General features: G+C 44.6%; 1 protein-coding gene across 7 annotated transcripts in view; it reads right to left on the bottom strand.

Annotated features, from left to right (window-relative positions):
- Window positions 1–8592: 8592 nt before the first annotated feature.
- Window positions 8593–12760, bottom strand: part of PUM2 (pumilio RNA binding family member 2) — a 92103-nt gene continuing 87935 nt past the window's right edge. For all 7 annotated transcript variants that reach the window (XM_069102986.1, XM_069102988.1, XM_069102990.1 and 4 more), the window contains 2 exons: window positions 12100–12292; window positions 8593–11384 (listed from right to left, as the gene is read on the bottom strand). In XM_069102986.1, the coding sequence (XP_068959087.1) occupies window positions 11253–11384; window positions 12100–12292 (325 nt within the window). In that variant the 3' untranslated portion in view covers window positions 8593–11252. The remainder of the gene's footprint in view (window positions 11385–12099; window positions 12293–12760) is intronic.

The raw sequence follows: 12760 nt of genomic DNA, 5'->3' as shown, positions 1-12760 counted from the left end.
GGTCTGTTTCTGCTTTTGCTTTAATCCGACATCATGATTACTACCCATGCTTTTCTTCTAAATTTCATTTCAGCTAAAGTGTACCAGATTCTGCTCCAGCCCCCTTACATTTTCTCTGTGTATCTGTGCTTCGTATTCTTGTAAATGACATATCATAGCATTCAGGTTTTCAATCCACTTGTTTTATGGGTGTTCATCCCGTTCACATTCAGTTATGACTACTGTGTATTTCCCTCGATCCTAATTTTTCCAACTTATCTTACTTCCTTTCATCCTGTCCCTCCTCAGAAGTGTTTTTGCTTCTGACCACTGCCTCCATCTATTCTCCTATTAGCCTCCCTCCACTTTTATCGCATTCCCCTCCTACTTCCCTGTAGAGTAAGACAGATTTATATACCCAAATGAATGTGATTCCCCCTTTGAGCTAATTCTGATAAGAGTAAGTCAAGAGCTGCCCATTACCCAGCCTTCCCTCCTCCCCCCAATCTTTCCCTCTACTGTAAAAGTTCTCTTGCATCTCTTATGTGAGATAATTTGCTTTGCTCTACCTCTCCCTTTCCCTTTCTCCCAGTGCATCCCTCTTTCTCACCTCTTAATTTAATTTTTGGGGGATATCATCCCATCATATCCAACTCACAGTCATGCTCTCTGTCTTTGTATAGCCCTGCTAACTGCCCTAATGATGACAAAACTCTTAGGGTCACAGGTGTCATCTTCCCGTGCAGGAATGCAGACAGTGTAGCCTTAACCTCTCAACACTTCTCTTTCCTGCTGACAATTCTGTGTTTCTTTTGAGTCATGTATTTCATAGTCAAATTTTCTATCCAGATCTGGTCTTTTCATCAGGAATGCTTGAAAATCCTCTATTTCAGTAATATTTATATTTTCCCCTAAGGATTATACTCAATTTTGCTGGGTAGGTGATTCTTGGTTGTAATCCTAGCTCCTTTGCTTTCCAGAATTTCATATTCCAAAGCCTTCTGATCCTCTAATGTGAAAGTTGCTAAATCTTGTGTTATCCTGACTGTGGCTCCATATTTGAATGGTTTGTTTCTGGCTGCTTGCAATATTTTCTCCCTGTTCTCGGTGATCTGGAATTTGACTACAATAGTTCTGGGAGTTTTCATTTTGGGATCTCTTTAAGGAAGTGATTGATAGATTCTTTCAATTTCTATTTTACCCTGTAGTTTTATAATATCAGGACAGTTTTCCTTGATAATTTCTTGAAAAACGATGTCTAGGCTCTTTTTTTGATTATGGCTTTCAAGTAGTCCAATAATGCTCAAATTATCTCTCCTGGATCTACTTTTTCAGGTCAGTTGTTTTTCCAATGAGCTATTTCACATTTTCTTCCATTTTTTCATTCTTTTGATTTTATTTTATTGTTTCTTGATGTCTTGTGTAGTCATGAGTTCCAGTTGCCCAATTCTAATTTTTAAGGAATTTTTCTTCAGTGAGCTTTCCTCCTTTTCCATTTGACAAATTTTATTTTTAGGTAGTTCTCTCATTTTTTGTACATCTTTTTTCATTTGTCCAATTCTGCTTTTTAAGTTCTTCTCTTAAGTGGATCTTTGTGCCTCTTTTACCATTTGGCCTATTCTGTTTTTTAAGCCATTATCTTCTTTAGTATTTTTTGTGCCTCTAATACCAAGTTGTTGACTTTTTTTCCTTGATTTTCTTGTATCACTCATTTCTTTTCCCAGTTTTTCCTCTACTTCCCTTATTTGAGTTAAAAAATCCTTTTGGGGTTCTTCCAGGAATTCTTTGAGGGCCTGAGATCAATTCACATCTCTGAGGTTTTGCATGTAGCTGTTTTGACACTGTTGTCTCCTGCATTTGTTTTGATTTCCCCTGTCACCAAAGTAACAATGTTCAGGTTCTTTTCTGTTGTTATTGTTGTTTACTCATTTTTTTTTTTATATACTTTTACCTTTATGTGAAGAGTTGTGTTCTTCTCTCTGGGTGGGGGGGACACTGCACCAAGCTTCACATTTTTCCTGTTGCTGCTTTCAGAGCTAGTTCTTGGGGTCTGTAAGTTTTCAGCTCTTCCAAGGTGGTATAATCTAAAGAAAAATGTGTTCACTGCTCTCCTGGCCTCTGCATGACCGCAAGCACTCTCTTCACCCTGGAATTACGGCCAGAGTTTGTACGCCTGCTAATGCTCCTCCTCACCCTGGGACTGTGACCCTGCCTCATAGGCAATGCCACAGAATCCTGATCCCCGTGCAATCTCTTGACGAGCTGTCTGACCCCCTTACTGTCTGTGGACTGAGAGCTCTGGAAACTGCTGCCACTACCAATGCAGCCCCCAAGGCTTGTTGCTGGCTTGCCAAGATTCAGCCTGGACTGGGCTGCACTCTCCTCACCCCAGTATCATAGACCTTCCTTGGTGACCTTCTCGGTTGTCTCAGGCTGTTTCCCTCTGACCTTTTGTTGGTTCTGACACCCCAAAATTCATTTTGAGGCATTTTTTAAAGTTGCTTAACACTTGAAGAACGTTAATCCCATATCCACATAAACTATCTGGGAAAATAGGCAAAGGGGTCCTACTAAACTCCTCTTATGACACAAATAGGGTGCTGATAGCTAAACCAAGGAGAGCAAAAACAGAAAGAAATCTATAGACTATATATAGGGAGGAAATTTGGGATTCAAAATTTTACCAAAAAATGAATGTTAAAAATTTTAATTTTTTATTACATGTAATTGGAAAAAATAAAATACTATTTGCCTTTACCCCACCATCTTGGCTCTACTCCTAAAAAAGCAACCATTTTTGTTGTTTCTTAAAGTACAGTAATATTCCGTAATATTCAGACCACAATTCCTTCAGCCATTCCCCAAACAATGAGCATCTAATTTCTTTCCAGAGAAAGTCGGGTACAGTGGATAGAGTTCTAGACCTATTGCTGGAAGTCCTCAGTTCAAATCTTATTAACTCTAAGACCTTTAGGAAGTTACTTAGACTTTCTCAGCCTCCATGTTCTCATTGTAAAATGAGATAATGGCACCTGTTCAATAGCCCCGAATAGCAGCTATTCATAGCTACTGTTACAATGACCAAATGACTTATGTAAAGTGTTTTACAAACCTTAAAGCTCTATAAAAATGCTAGCCACTCTTGGCTAGTATCTACCATTTATATTCAACTCTTGTGTATTGTCCTATGACTCCTTTTTTTTTCCTATTTTCACCCTGTTCCTTCTCTGTACAGGTGGAGAAAAGAACCTAAGAAACACAGTGTTTTAGTTTCCCCTGCTCCTGCTCTCTTGACCAAGTCCAGGCCTACCTTGTTTTTGACCTCTGCTTCATGAGCTACCTCTTAAAATTAATGTTCATTAATAATAATATGAATATTACACCACATAGTGGTGGGGAGCTAAGTCACACAGTGCATAAAGCACCAGGCCTGAAGTCAGAAAGGACCCGAGTTCAAATGTTGCCTCAGACACTAGCTGTGTGACCCTGGGGAGATCACTTCACCCTGTTCGTTTCCTCACCTGTAAAATGAACTGAGAAGGAAGTTTGGGGCTGGATAGCCCCAGATGCAAGGGCACAGGGGCTCTGCCTCAAAAGAGTTTGACCACTCAAGTCTTCTTTCAGTCACAAAGTTGGTATCACCAACAGAAGCTGGTGGGATTCTGAGAATCTGCACACCTTAATGGGCTAAGATTGGTACCAGGGGTCCAGGTCCCATCTCCCATCAAAACCACTCCAGTATTTTTGCCAAGAAAACCCCAAATGGGATCATGAAGAGTTTTAGACATGACTGAAAAATAACTGCTATGGTTTAATACCAATAAATACTGTATAAACTAAGTTACATATAAATGCTTTTTTATGATGAAGATAAAGTTTGTACAGCACCCACTAGGTGCCAAGCCAAGTTAGTCGATCCTCACAAGAATCCTAGGAGGCAGATGCTATTATTATACCACTTTACAGATGAGGAAACTGAGGCAGAGGTAAAGTGACTTGCTCAAGGTATTTCCTCCCTTTCTTCAAATCCTTTTTTCCTGTTGGTTTTTTTTCCTATATTGACTGTAATGGATTTTCTTTTTTTACACCAAACTGTGATTATCCTTCCTTTGTGCAAGTCAGATTAGTGAGGATCACGAGAAGCCAGATCCCCATGCCCCTTTTCTATTCTTATGCTCTCCTTGTGTACCCTAATTATTTGAAATGGTAAGATCCTGTCTCTTCTCCCTCATTTCTTCCTTAGTATATTTCATTTTCCTATTCTTTTCTTTCCACCATTACAACCAAGAAAAATTGAAGTCACATCCAGTCCTTGTATTTGCCTTTAAATAAAAAAGTCCCCCCCCCATACATATAAAAGCAATTTTTTAAACATTAGTTTTTAAGTTTTGAGTTTCAAAGTCCATCCTTCCATCCCACCCCTTCCAACAACAAATCTGATGGACTTGCACAATGATGAACACTAGGCGGAGGAAGATGATGATGATGATTCTGGGAAGGAGTCGTGATCCGAGCCCTCTGTGCCCCGGGCCAAAGGGAGCAGTAGTAACTCTGCAATCCAGTGGCCAAAACCATACAAAAATGATGGGGAAAACAAACGCTCGTACTGCTGTCTTGTGGCCTGGATATCTCACTGGAAATGAAATGACCCACCAAAGAATGTTTGCATTCTTGCATTCTTTATTCTTCTGCCACAGTCTTACAAGTCCATCTTTAAAACAAAACGTGAAATTCCTTTCTCACTTCATCTCTACAAAGTGGGCATAGGGAAACATACTTGGTCTGTGCTTAGATTTTTGAAGAATTAAAACACAGTGTCATTTTAAAAAAAGAGAAAGAAAAGAAATGAGGGGTGACAAGCAGTACTTAACCTGGAGCCAGCAGGGCTGCATTCTTGAGAGGTAAGCAATCTAATACAGCTTATACATGTGTGCTTGCGCATTTCTTAAAAGCCTGTGACCCTTGAAAGCAGCAGTAATTCAAGAGGAAGGCTGATCTTCTCTTCTCTGAATGTAAGTAATTCTTCACCACTTCCGTTTGCTCAAATGTAATTTCCCACCTAGTTTCTCAACTCCTCTGACTGCATTTCAAAGCTACTGAGTTCTAGTCTTTTCACCAGGACTGCTGAAAGATTCCCTATTATAAGGGTTCTTAATCTGGGGTCCATGAACCTAGTTTTCAAATACTTTGATAATATTTAATAATTGATTTTCTTAATAATCCAATGACTTTATGCTATACAATTAAAACATTTTTTCTAAGGAATCCATATACTTTATCAGAAGGTCAAAGGGGTCTGTCACACAGAAAAGGTTAAGAACCATCGCCTATTCTATTAAAGATCTATTTTTTCCATTGTAGGGCCATAGTCAATTTGGGAGGGTAAGTTATTTGTATTTGTAAGTCAGCTTTTTTTAACCTTTTGGAATATTGTATTCCAAGATTTTCTTTCCTTTTACGTAGTTGCACCATAGTCTTATGTGAACATGACTGGTTCCTTGGTCCTCAAATCCTTTCCCTCTGGCCATTTGTAATATTTTGCCTTCACCTTGAAACTCCAGAATTTGGCCAGAGTATTTTTGTGTACTTTCAATTTGTAGAATCTTTCAGGAGGTGACTCGGGATTATTTTATGTTCACTTTTCCCTCTGGTTCTAACTGATTTGGGCAGCTTTACACTACAACCCCTTAAAATAACAGTGTCTAGGTTTTGTTTCTCAGGAGGGCAATGATGCTTGGAATGCCTCTCCAACTTCAGCCCTGCCCATTTTGTACATGTCAGCTAGGTGTGTTCTTTTTAAAAGGCATGTTACGTCTTATTCTATTTTTTTCAGTCTTCTGATTTTGTGCTAATCTTTCTTGTCTTCTGGAGCCACTGAGCCCTGAGTGCTTGGTTCTTTTTTTTTTTCAGGGACATCGCCTGGATAAGGCTTTCTGCCCAAAGCTCCTTATCTGCAGTCCATTTTTTTCCCTCCCAAGCTCTTATTTTGACTCTAAATTTATGTTTTCCTCATTTCTTCAGTTCTCGCAGCCCTTGTTGCCATGATATCTTTGGCCCTGGCCATACTGCAGCTCGGAAAGTTCAGGCTCAAGCAATCCACCTCAGCCTTCTCAGTAGCAGGGGTCACAGTGACCCTGGCTGTTGGTCAGGTGCAATCAGGGGTCACTGCCATACCCTTTGGATACCAGCTGCCGCTGGCTTCTACTTCCCTCTTCTCCACTCAGCTGCAGGTACTGTGACCCCTTTCCATCCTTCCTCCTCTTGGTCATTTTTCCATCTCCAGCCCAGCAAAAAGAATCAAATTCCTCCCTGCCCCCAATCCTGTTTTGGCATTTTTCCTCTTTGGGAACACTTGGCCTGTTCACCCTGTCCTTGAAGCAGAGACCAGGGCACCTGCACTTTGAAGGAAAGCTTACAAACTGGCCTGCAGGCAGACAAGGAAGCCCTGCTGGGGGTCCACTCCCCAAGCCTTCTTACCTTCACTCATTTTTGAATCCACAGCCTTGGAAACTCGCAGGCTTTTTCTCAAAAAGTTCTACCGTACCCAGTGAGACAATGGGTTTGGGTGTGTGGCAGGGAGCTGGACGCACAGGTACTGGCAGGCCACGTACCCCACTCCCACCAGTTCTTCACTTCCAACTGTTCAGCATATGGCTGCCAGACTAATCTTACTCCCTCAGAGATCTCCAGAGGCTGTCCACCCCAAACCCCCTGGTCCATGCAACCTTGCCCCACCCGCCCCTTCTGTGGCTGCTCCCCAGGACATCCTTGCCCTCCATCTGATGGCTGCCTCCCGTGAATGGAATGCTCTCCATCTCTGCCTCCTGTTTCCTTCTGGGCTCAGCTCAGCCTACACTTGCCCCAACTCTACACCGAATCGAATCTCTCAATGGCACAGTCTCTCCCATCAGAGCGTCCGCTTGTGCTCGACCTTCCTCATACCCCCAGTGCTAGGCAGTTCTGGGAACGTAAGAGGTACTTAAATGCTTGGACTGACCATAAGGGTCTCTCCCTAGTGTCCTCCCCAGTGGCTGACTACCCCCATCCTTCAGGCAGGAAGAACTCCCCATGCCACCCACTTTCACAATCAGCAGGGTCAAAGTCCCCCAGTGGAAGGAAGAACTTGATGCATGCTGGGCATTGTTCTGAGGGCTCTCCAACGACTACAGTTCATCCTCACAAGCACCCTGTGAGGGAGGGAGGTGCCATCATGGCTCCTTTTCACACTGGCAGCCATTTGTGGGGCTAGGTTGGTCAGTGGGGGTTAAAGGTCATCTCACTGGGCTGGACTCTGCAGGGGGGACATGCCCATGACCTACTGCCTCCACTCAAGGTGGGGGCAGGGCTCTGGGAAACTTCCAGGGTCCTGGAGGATCCTTATTACCTAGTCATCCCACCTTCAAATTCTTCTCCGTTAAAATGATGGCTCCTTCTCTATTCGGCTAATTTGTTTCAAACATCTATTAACAGATGTTTAAAAGTTCCATGAGGAAAGGAGTGGCTTTGGCTTAAGTCAGAGCCCAATCCTGAAGCCTCTTGTGAGGGTCAGGAGATGGTTGCCCTCCGGGGGAGATGGCCTGCTGTTAAGGACTTGGAATCCACCTTTTCCTTCAGAGCTGCCATTAACTGATGCTTAGGGCTTCAACCAATCCCCAAGGGAAGGCCCAACACACTGACTGATGCTGATTTACACCACAAACCATTTACCGATTCTTAAAGAAACAAAACTACCACCAAAAACCCTGCAAAACACTACTCTGCTTTAGGCCTGCTATTCAGGGTCTCCCAAGAGTATGGCAACCCAGACTCAAAGCTGACCTTCCTGCAGGAAGCCCAGGGGAGGGCTGGACATCGGCCAGCAGAGTCCAACTACGTTATGAATTACACTAAAGGATCACCAGACCCGAGGGCAGGGATCTGCCTTGATCCCATGTCCTTCCCAGGACAAGAAGGGCTTTCCAAGAACCACCTGCAACAGGCAGCCTGTGTGACCAAAGGTCAGGGAGCTGGCCACTTAGGTGCACAAAGACACAAATGACCAGACTCTAAAAGGAGGGTGGGACAACTGCTGAGGGGAGACAGTCTACAGAGTGATGAGGAATTTTGGGGTGACCCACAGGAAGGAGGCTGAATCAGCAATGGCTTCAGGCAAGAGGGCCCTTTCAGGTACACAGGTAGGTAGTGAGCCTTTAGCAGCAAGAGGAGGGCAAGCTCGGCTTAGCTGAGAAAAGGAATGACAGGGAGGGAGCATGCTGGAAGGAGGGTGCCAGGTTGATCTGAACATCTCCTGAAAGCTTCTGGGGGGCAGCTCAGAACAACCCTTTTGCTTCATCTTTGAAAGATGAGACCAAAAGAGCAGTGGTAAATGGTGCCCAAAGCAGGGAAAGCCTCCTTTAGTCAGTGCAAGCAAGGGACCCTGTGTGAAGTCAGTCATACTGGGACGAGATTCAACGAAACCACTTTATTAGCACTGGAGATGTGAGGCTCCAGAGCTTGGTTGGCCCTCTCCACACCCCCCGCCCCCATTACAAAATGGTTTAGAGTGGATTCCTCTCCACCCCCGAGTCCCAGGAGGCCAACAAGTGAGCACCTCACAGGTTGAGATAGCAATGATTTGCTTTTATCTCCCTAGAGAAAAACACAAGACCAGGTTTATTTCATACAATGTTATTCACACTTTTTCATTTTCTAGTTTATACAGAATATACAAATAAGTGAATAAAACATTATTCCATATGAACCAAAAAGAGCCAGGACTTATCAGACTAAACAAACTGGTCCATAAACAATGCATATCAAAAGGAGACTCTTGTGTGCAAAAGCTGAATGGTTCTGCCCAAACTTCTCCTTCAGGCCTACCCGAACTCCATCCCAGATGAACACAAAGGCATGGGGGTGGCGAGTGGCTAGGGTGTTGTGTATGTGTATGTGTGTGTGGGGGGAAGACATGGGAGACAGGGAATAGGCAGGGGATGCCCCAACAAGGGAAGTCTTATTACGAGGCAACAAGGTAATAATAACCCTCTGGGGTTTCACAGAAGTTCTAACAGGTTTTCATTGAATGGGCCTCCAAGTGCTGGGGAGATGAAATGTCAACATCTGGACTTGAGGGGTCTCAGACTGACTGCTTCCCTGTGAACAGACACACTCCCCAACCAGAACTCTAAGGAAGACCAGCCCTTGGGGAAGGTGAAGGGGCCTATGCATAGCATCCCACAGAGGGGTTGTTCATGATCAAGTCCCAAAAGCTGGGATCTGGGGCTAAAGCCCCATTAGGAGACCAGCAGCCCTCCCTAGGTCAGGCAAAGGAGAGCTGGCATGGATGGAAATGAGCGATAAACTCCATCCATATGGTCAAAAACCATGGCTGTGGGTGATCCAAGTGTGCTCACCAAACACTCCCTAAGCCAGCAGAGATGCGAATAGAAATTGGCTAACTTCTGTCTCTTCTTCACAAGTATAATGCTCAAACATATCCCTGCTGTCAGTCCAGATTCATGATACAAATGATTAAAAAGATACACTTCTCTACATGCAGGATTGCCCCAGAGAGGCCTCCTTCTCTTCTGAAGAGCCTGGAAAAAATGCCCTTTGACATGATCATGACTGAGATGGCACAAAACCGAAATGGGCCAACAGAAATGTTTTATACAAAATACTGACTTCAACAAAATACAAAGCACTTTCTTTATCTTTCAGAAACTGAATATACAAAGCAAGCTTTTTGTTTTCCAAAATATTTCCATAGGCAAAGGATTAAAAACGACTTTAATTATACACATATGGTCACAATTTTGCCTTAAAAAGCTCCTTGGGAAATGTACATAAGGCCTCTTGTAAACGTACATCATCTTCGTGTTCCTGTTACAATGTCCAATGTCCAGAGAAAACAAGGGTACTTTACAGATCTGCTCTCACTTGGGAAGCTATTCAAAAATACAGGACTCTTCTGTACAAAGAAAAAACCACCCCACATTTAGGAAGATGGAAAGAGCCTTGGCTTCCACAGTCAGCTGCCTTCTCAATCCAGAACTTTCTTATCAGTTTAATCAACCCAATTCTCAAAATGTGTGTAGAATCAACAGCCGGTGATGAAACAAAATGACATTTCTCACAATAGATAAAAAGAAACCTGGTTCAGACTTCTGAAACCATATAAAGATAAAATTTTTTAAAAATCGCTCTTGATTTGGAGAAATAAATTTACATTATACAACACTCTATGTCAGGGCAAAAGGGCCAGGGATCTGAATATACACTACAATGCCATTCTTCCCCCCCCCCCCCAGGTAAAACAAATTCCATTTACAGCATGAAGGTTTACAAATGTACATCTGTACAGCCAAGAAAAGCTTCACTACCAAATTAGCAAAGTTTCTAATAAACGTTGAACCAAGATCTGCCATCAAACTGCAAACGTACACCTAAGAACTACACGCATACAATGCATATATTTATAGGAAGCAAAGAAAGCTCTCTGAGTATGTCCTCATGCTTCAGTGTCGCCTCCGGGCAGGCCCTGGCAGTCACCCTGACTGACCGAGCCCCTCCTCCCCCAGACACAGGCCGGTCGGGGGAGGGATGAACAGCCATGATCTTATTCTGCTACTTCTTACGACCACAACATAGATAAGCAGACACAGTGCGTCTCCTATACATTGCTAGAGAAACGAAGGGCAGTGTCTGTAAATAAAACCAGCTTCACAGCAAAGAGGGAAGCCTTTCTCTTCTCGGATCATCTCTGTTCTCGTCCTCATTTAGTTACCTGTGTAACAGGCTGTGAATTACCAAAATACAACTTAACTTCCTCGGTTAAATATCAATAATATTTATGCAGGTAATTGTCAATCTGGTATAAAAGACTTCACAGAAGGGGGAAAGAAGAACTATTATTCTATATACATTTCTATAAATCTGTTGTGCTATGGGGTAGCAGACCTACCAGATTGCAAGCCAGTTTATTAAAAGAATACTGTACTTTTTCCTTTTAAAAACTATTTTTTGTGACTTTACAAGGTAAAAATTTACAAAATATGTGACAGCTATTTTTGATACAATTACATCATATACAGGCATTCTGTGCTTTGCCAGCAATCCAATCTGATAGGTCTTTAATCAGGGCTGGAGATAGTCTATCATTCACCTCCCCAAAATATACACAAGAATCTTAAAAAATGTACAAATGGATGAATCGAGTCAATAAATAGGTCTGCTTAACAAAAACCTGCCACCTTGGGAGTTGAGCTGTGTTCTGCCAGTTCACCAGGAGCGCCCTACAGCACCCCGTTCGGGGGGCCGCCGACGGGCCCCAGCTCCGGGCTGTTCCTCAGGTAGTATTTCTCCAGCTTGACCAGTATGTGCTTCCCGTATGTATACTTCCGCAGAGTGGTGACGTGGGGCCGGATCTGTGGTTGAAAAACAAACAAGTGTCCCTGTCCTGGAGCCTTCTCCAGACAGCCGCACCTGCAGCGACTACTCATCCTGGAGTAAAGGCCATTTGAGCTGAGCTCCGCGCTGGGAGGGTCTTGTGGCAGGCTGCCTAGCTCCCTGGAGCTGCCTCTGGCCCTCTAGACAACTTAAAAAGCAGGGGCTTATGGCTTCATGAGCAGGCGACTTTGGGAGTCCCCCCGAGCTAACGCACATAGTGCTGTGGGAGAAGTCCTGGGTTGCAAACCTAGCTCTGCCCTCTGAGCCTGTTCTGGACACAAGTCTAGGTCCAGAGCTAGAAGGGATTTGGCAGGACGCCAAGTCCAACACCTCGTTCTACAGATGAGGAAACTGGGGCACAAAGACATGAGCTCATCTGCTCAGGGTCACACACCTGGTCAGTGCCTAGGGCTCAGTGGCTCTGCCCTGTCTCTGTGCCCCTACTTGACCCCTCCCCTCAGGTGTCTGGCAGTGTCACTCAAAGGTCTGAGTAAGAAGAACCATTAAACACTGGTGCGAACCCCGCCTCTCTCTCCCTGTCAGATGCCAGTCTCCTCCCTCTTCTCTCTGGGGGCCCCCCTCTCCTGCCTGGCTGCATGTCTATGCCTGCCAGGCCAGAGTCTCAGGGCTTGGGCTTTGGCGCCATGTTGTTGCTGGACACTCCCAGGTTGACCCCCCCCCCCCAGGATCTACCTTGTGCATGAGGACCTTGCGCTGAGCGGGCTCCGCCATGTCGATCATCTTCTGGACGACGTAGTTGGCGTACTGGTCCTTCATCATGGTGTATAAGGCACTGTGAGGACCATCGTTCTGGCAGCAGACCTCGTCAATCAGCAGGGCTCGCTCAGCACGGGATGCGTGCGACACACACTTCTCTACCACGTTGCTGGTCAAGAGAAGACGCGGGCAGGGCTGCTGTTTGCTGGGCTGAGCACAGCACCTCCTGCTTCCTTCCCTGACCCTCCAAGGCAAGGCTTCCTTACCAGACCCCCAGAACCACACTCCCGGCCCCTGGGCTTGGCCACCTTCTGGCCAACAGCAAGCAGCCCGCCCTGGACGGCCAGGAGCAAGTTGCCCCGCCCCCCCATGTCTTTAATAAGAAGGGGAGGCCGCATACACATCTGATTGTTAAATCCAGGTTTTCTCAAAAAACAACAAACAAAAACACGTCTGCCAGCAGAAACTGACAGAGGGCCAATGGAAACAACCCAGGAAAGCTCACGGCTCGGGAGGAGGCCTGGGCTGCTTCGAAGGACTGGGAATCCCAGGCATGCACACTCCCAGAGGGAACCAAGCTTTCAATTCCTCTATCCACTGGGATTAAAATGCTTCCTGAAAAGATGCTATTTCAAAG

Source organism: Petaurus breviceps, unplaced genomic scaffold, assembly GCF_028583685.1.
Source record: "Petaurus breviceps papuanus isolate PSGF00001 unplaced genomic scaffold, PetGlider_PUasm1.0 559, whole genome shotgun sequence".
Taxonomy (NCBI): Eukaryota; Metazoa; Chordata; class Mammalia; order Diprotodontia; family Petauridae; genus Petaurus; species Petaurus breviceps.
The sequence above is the reverse complement of the archived record's forward strand: the minus strand, read 5'-3'. Positions and strand labels throughout refer to the sequence as shown.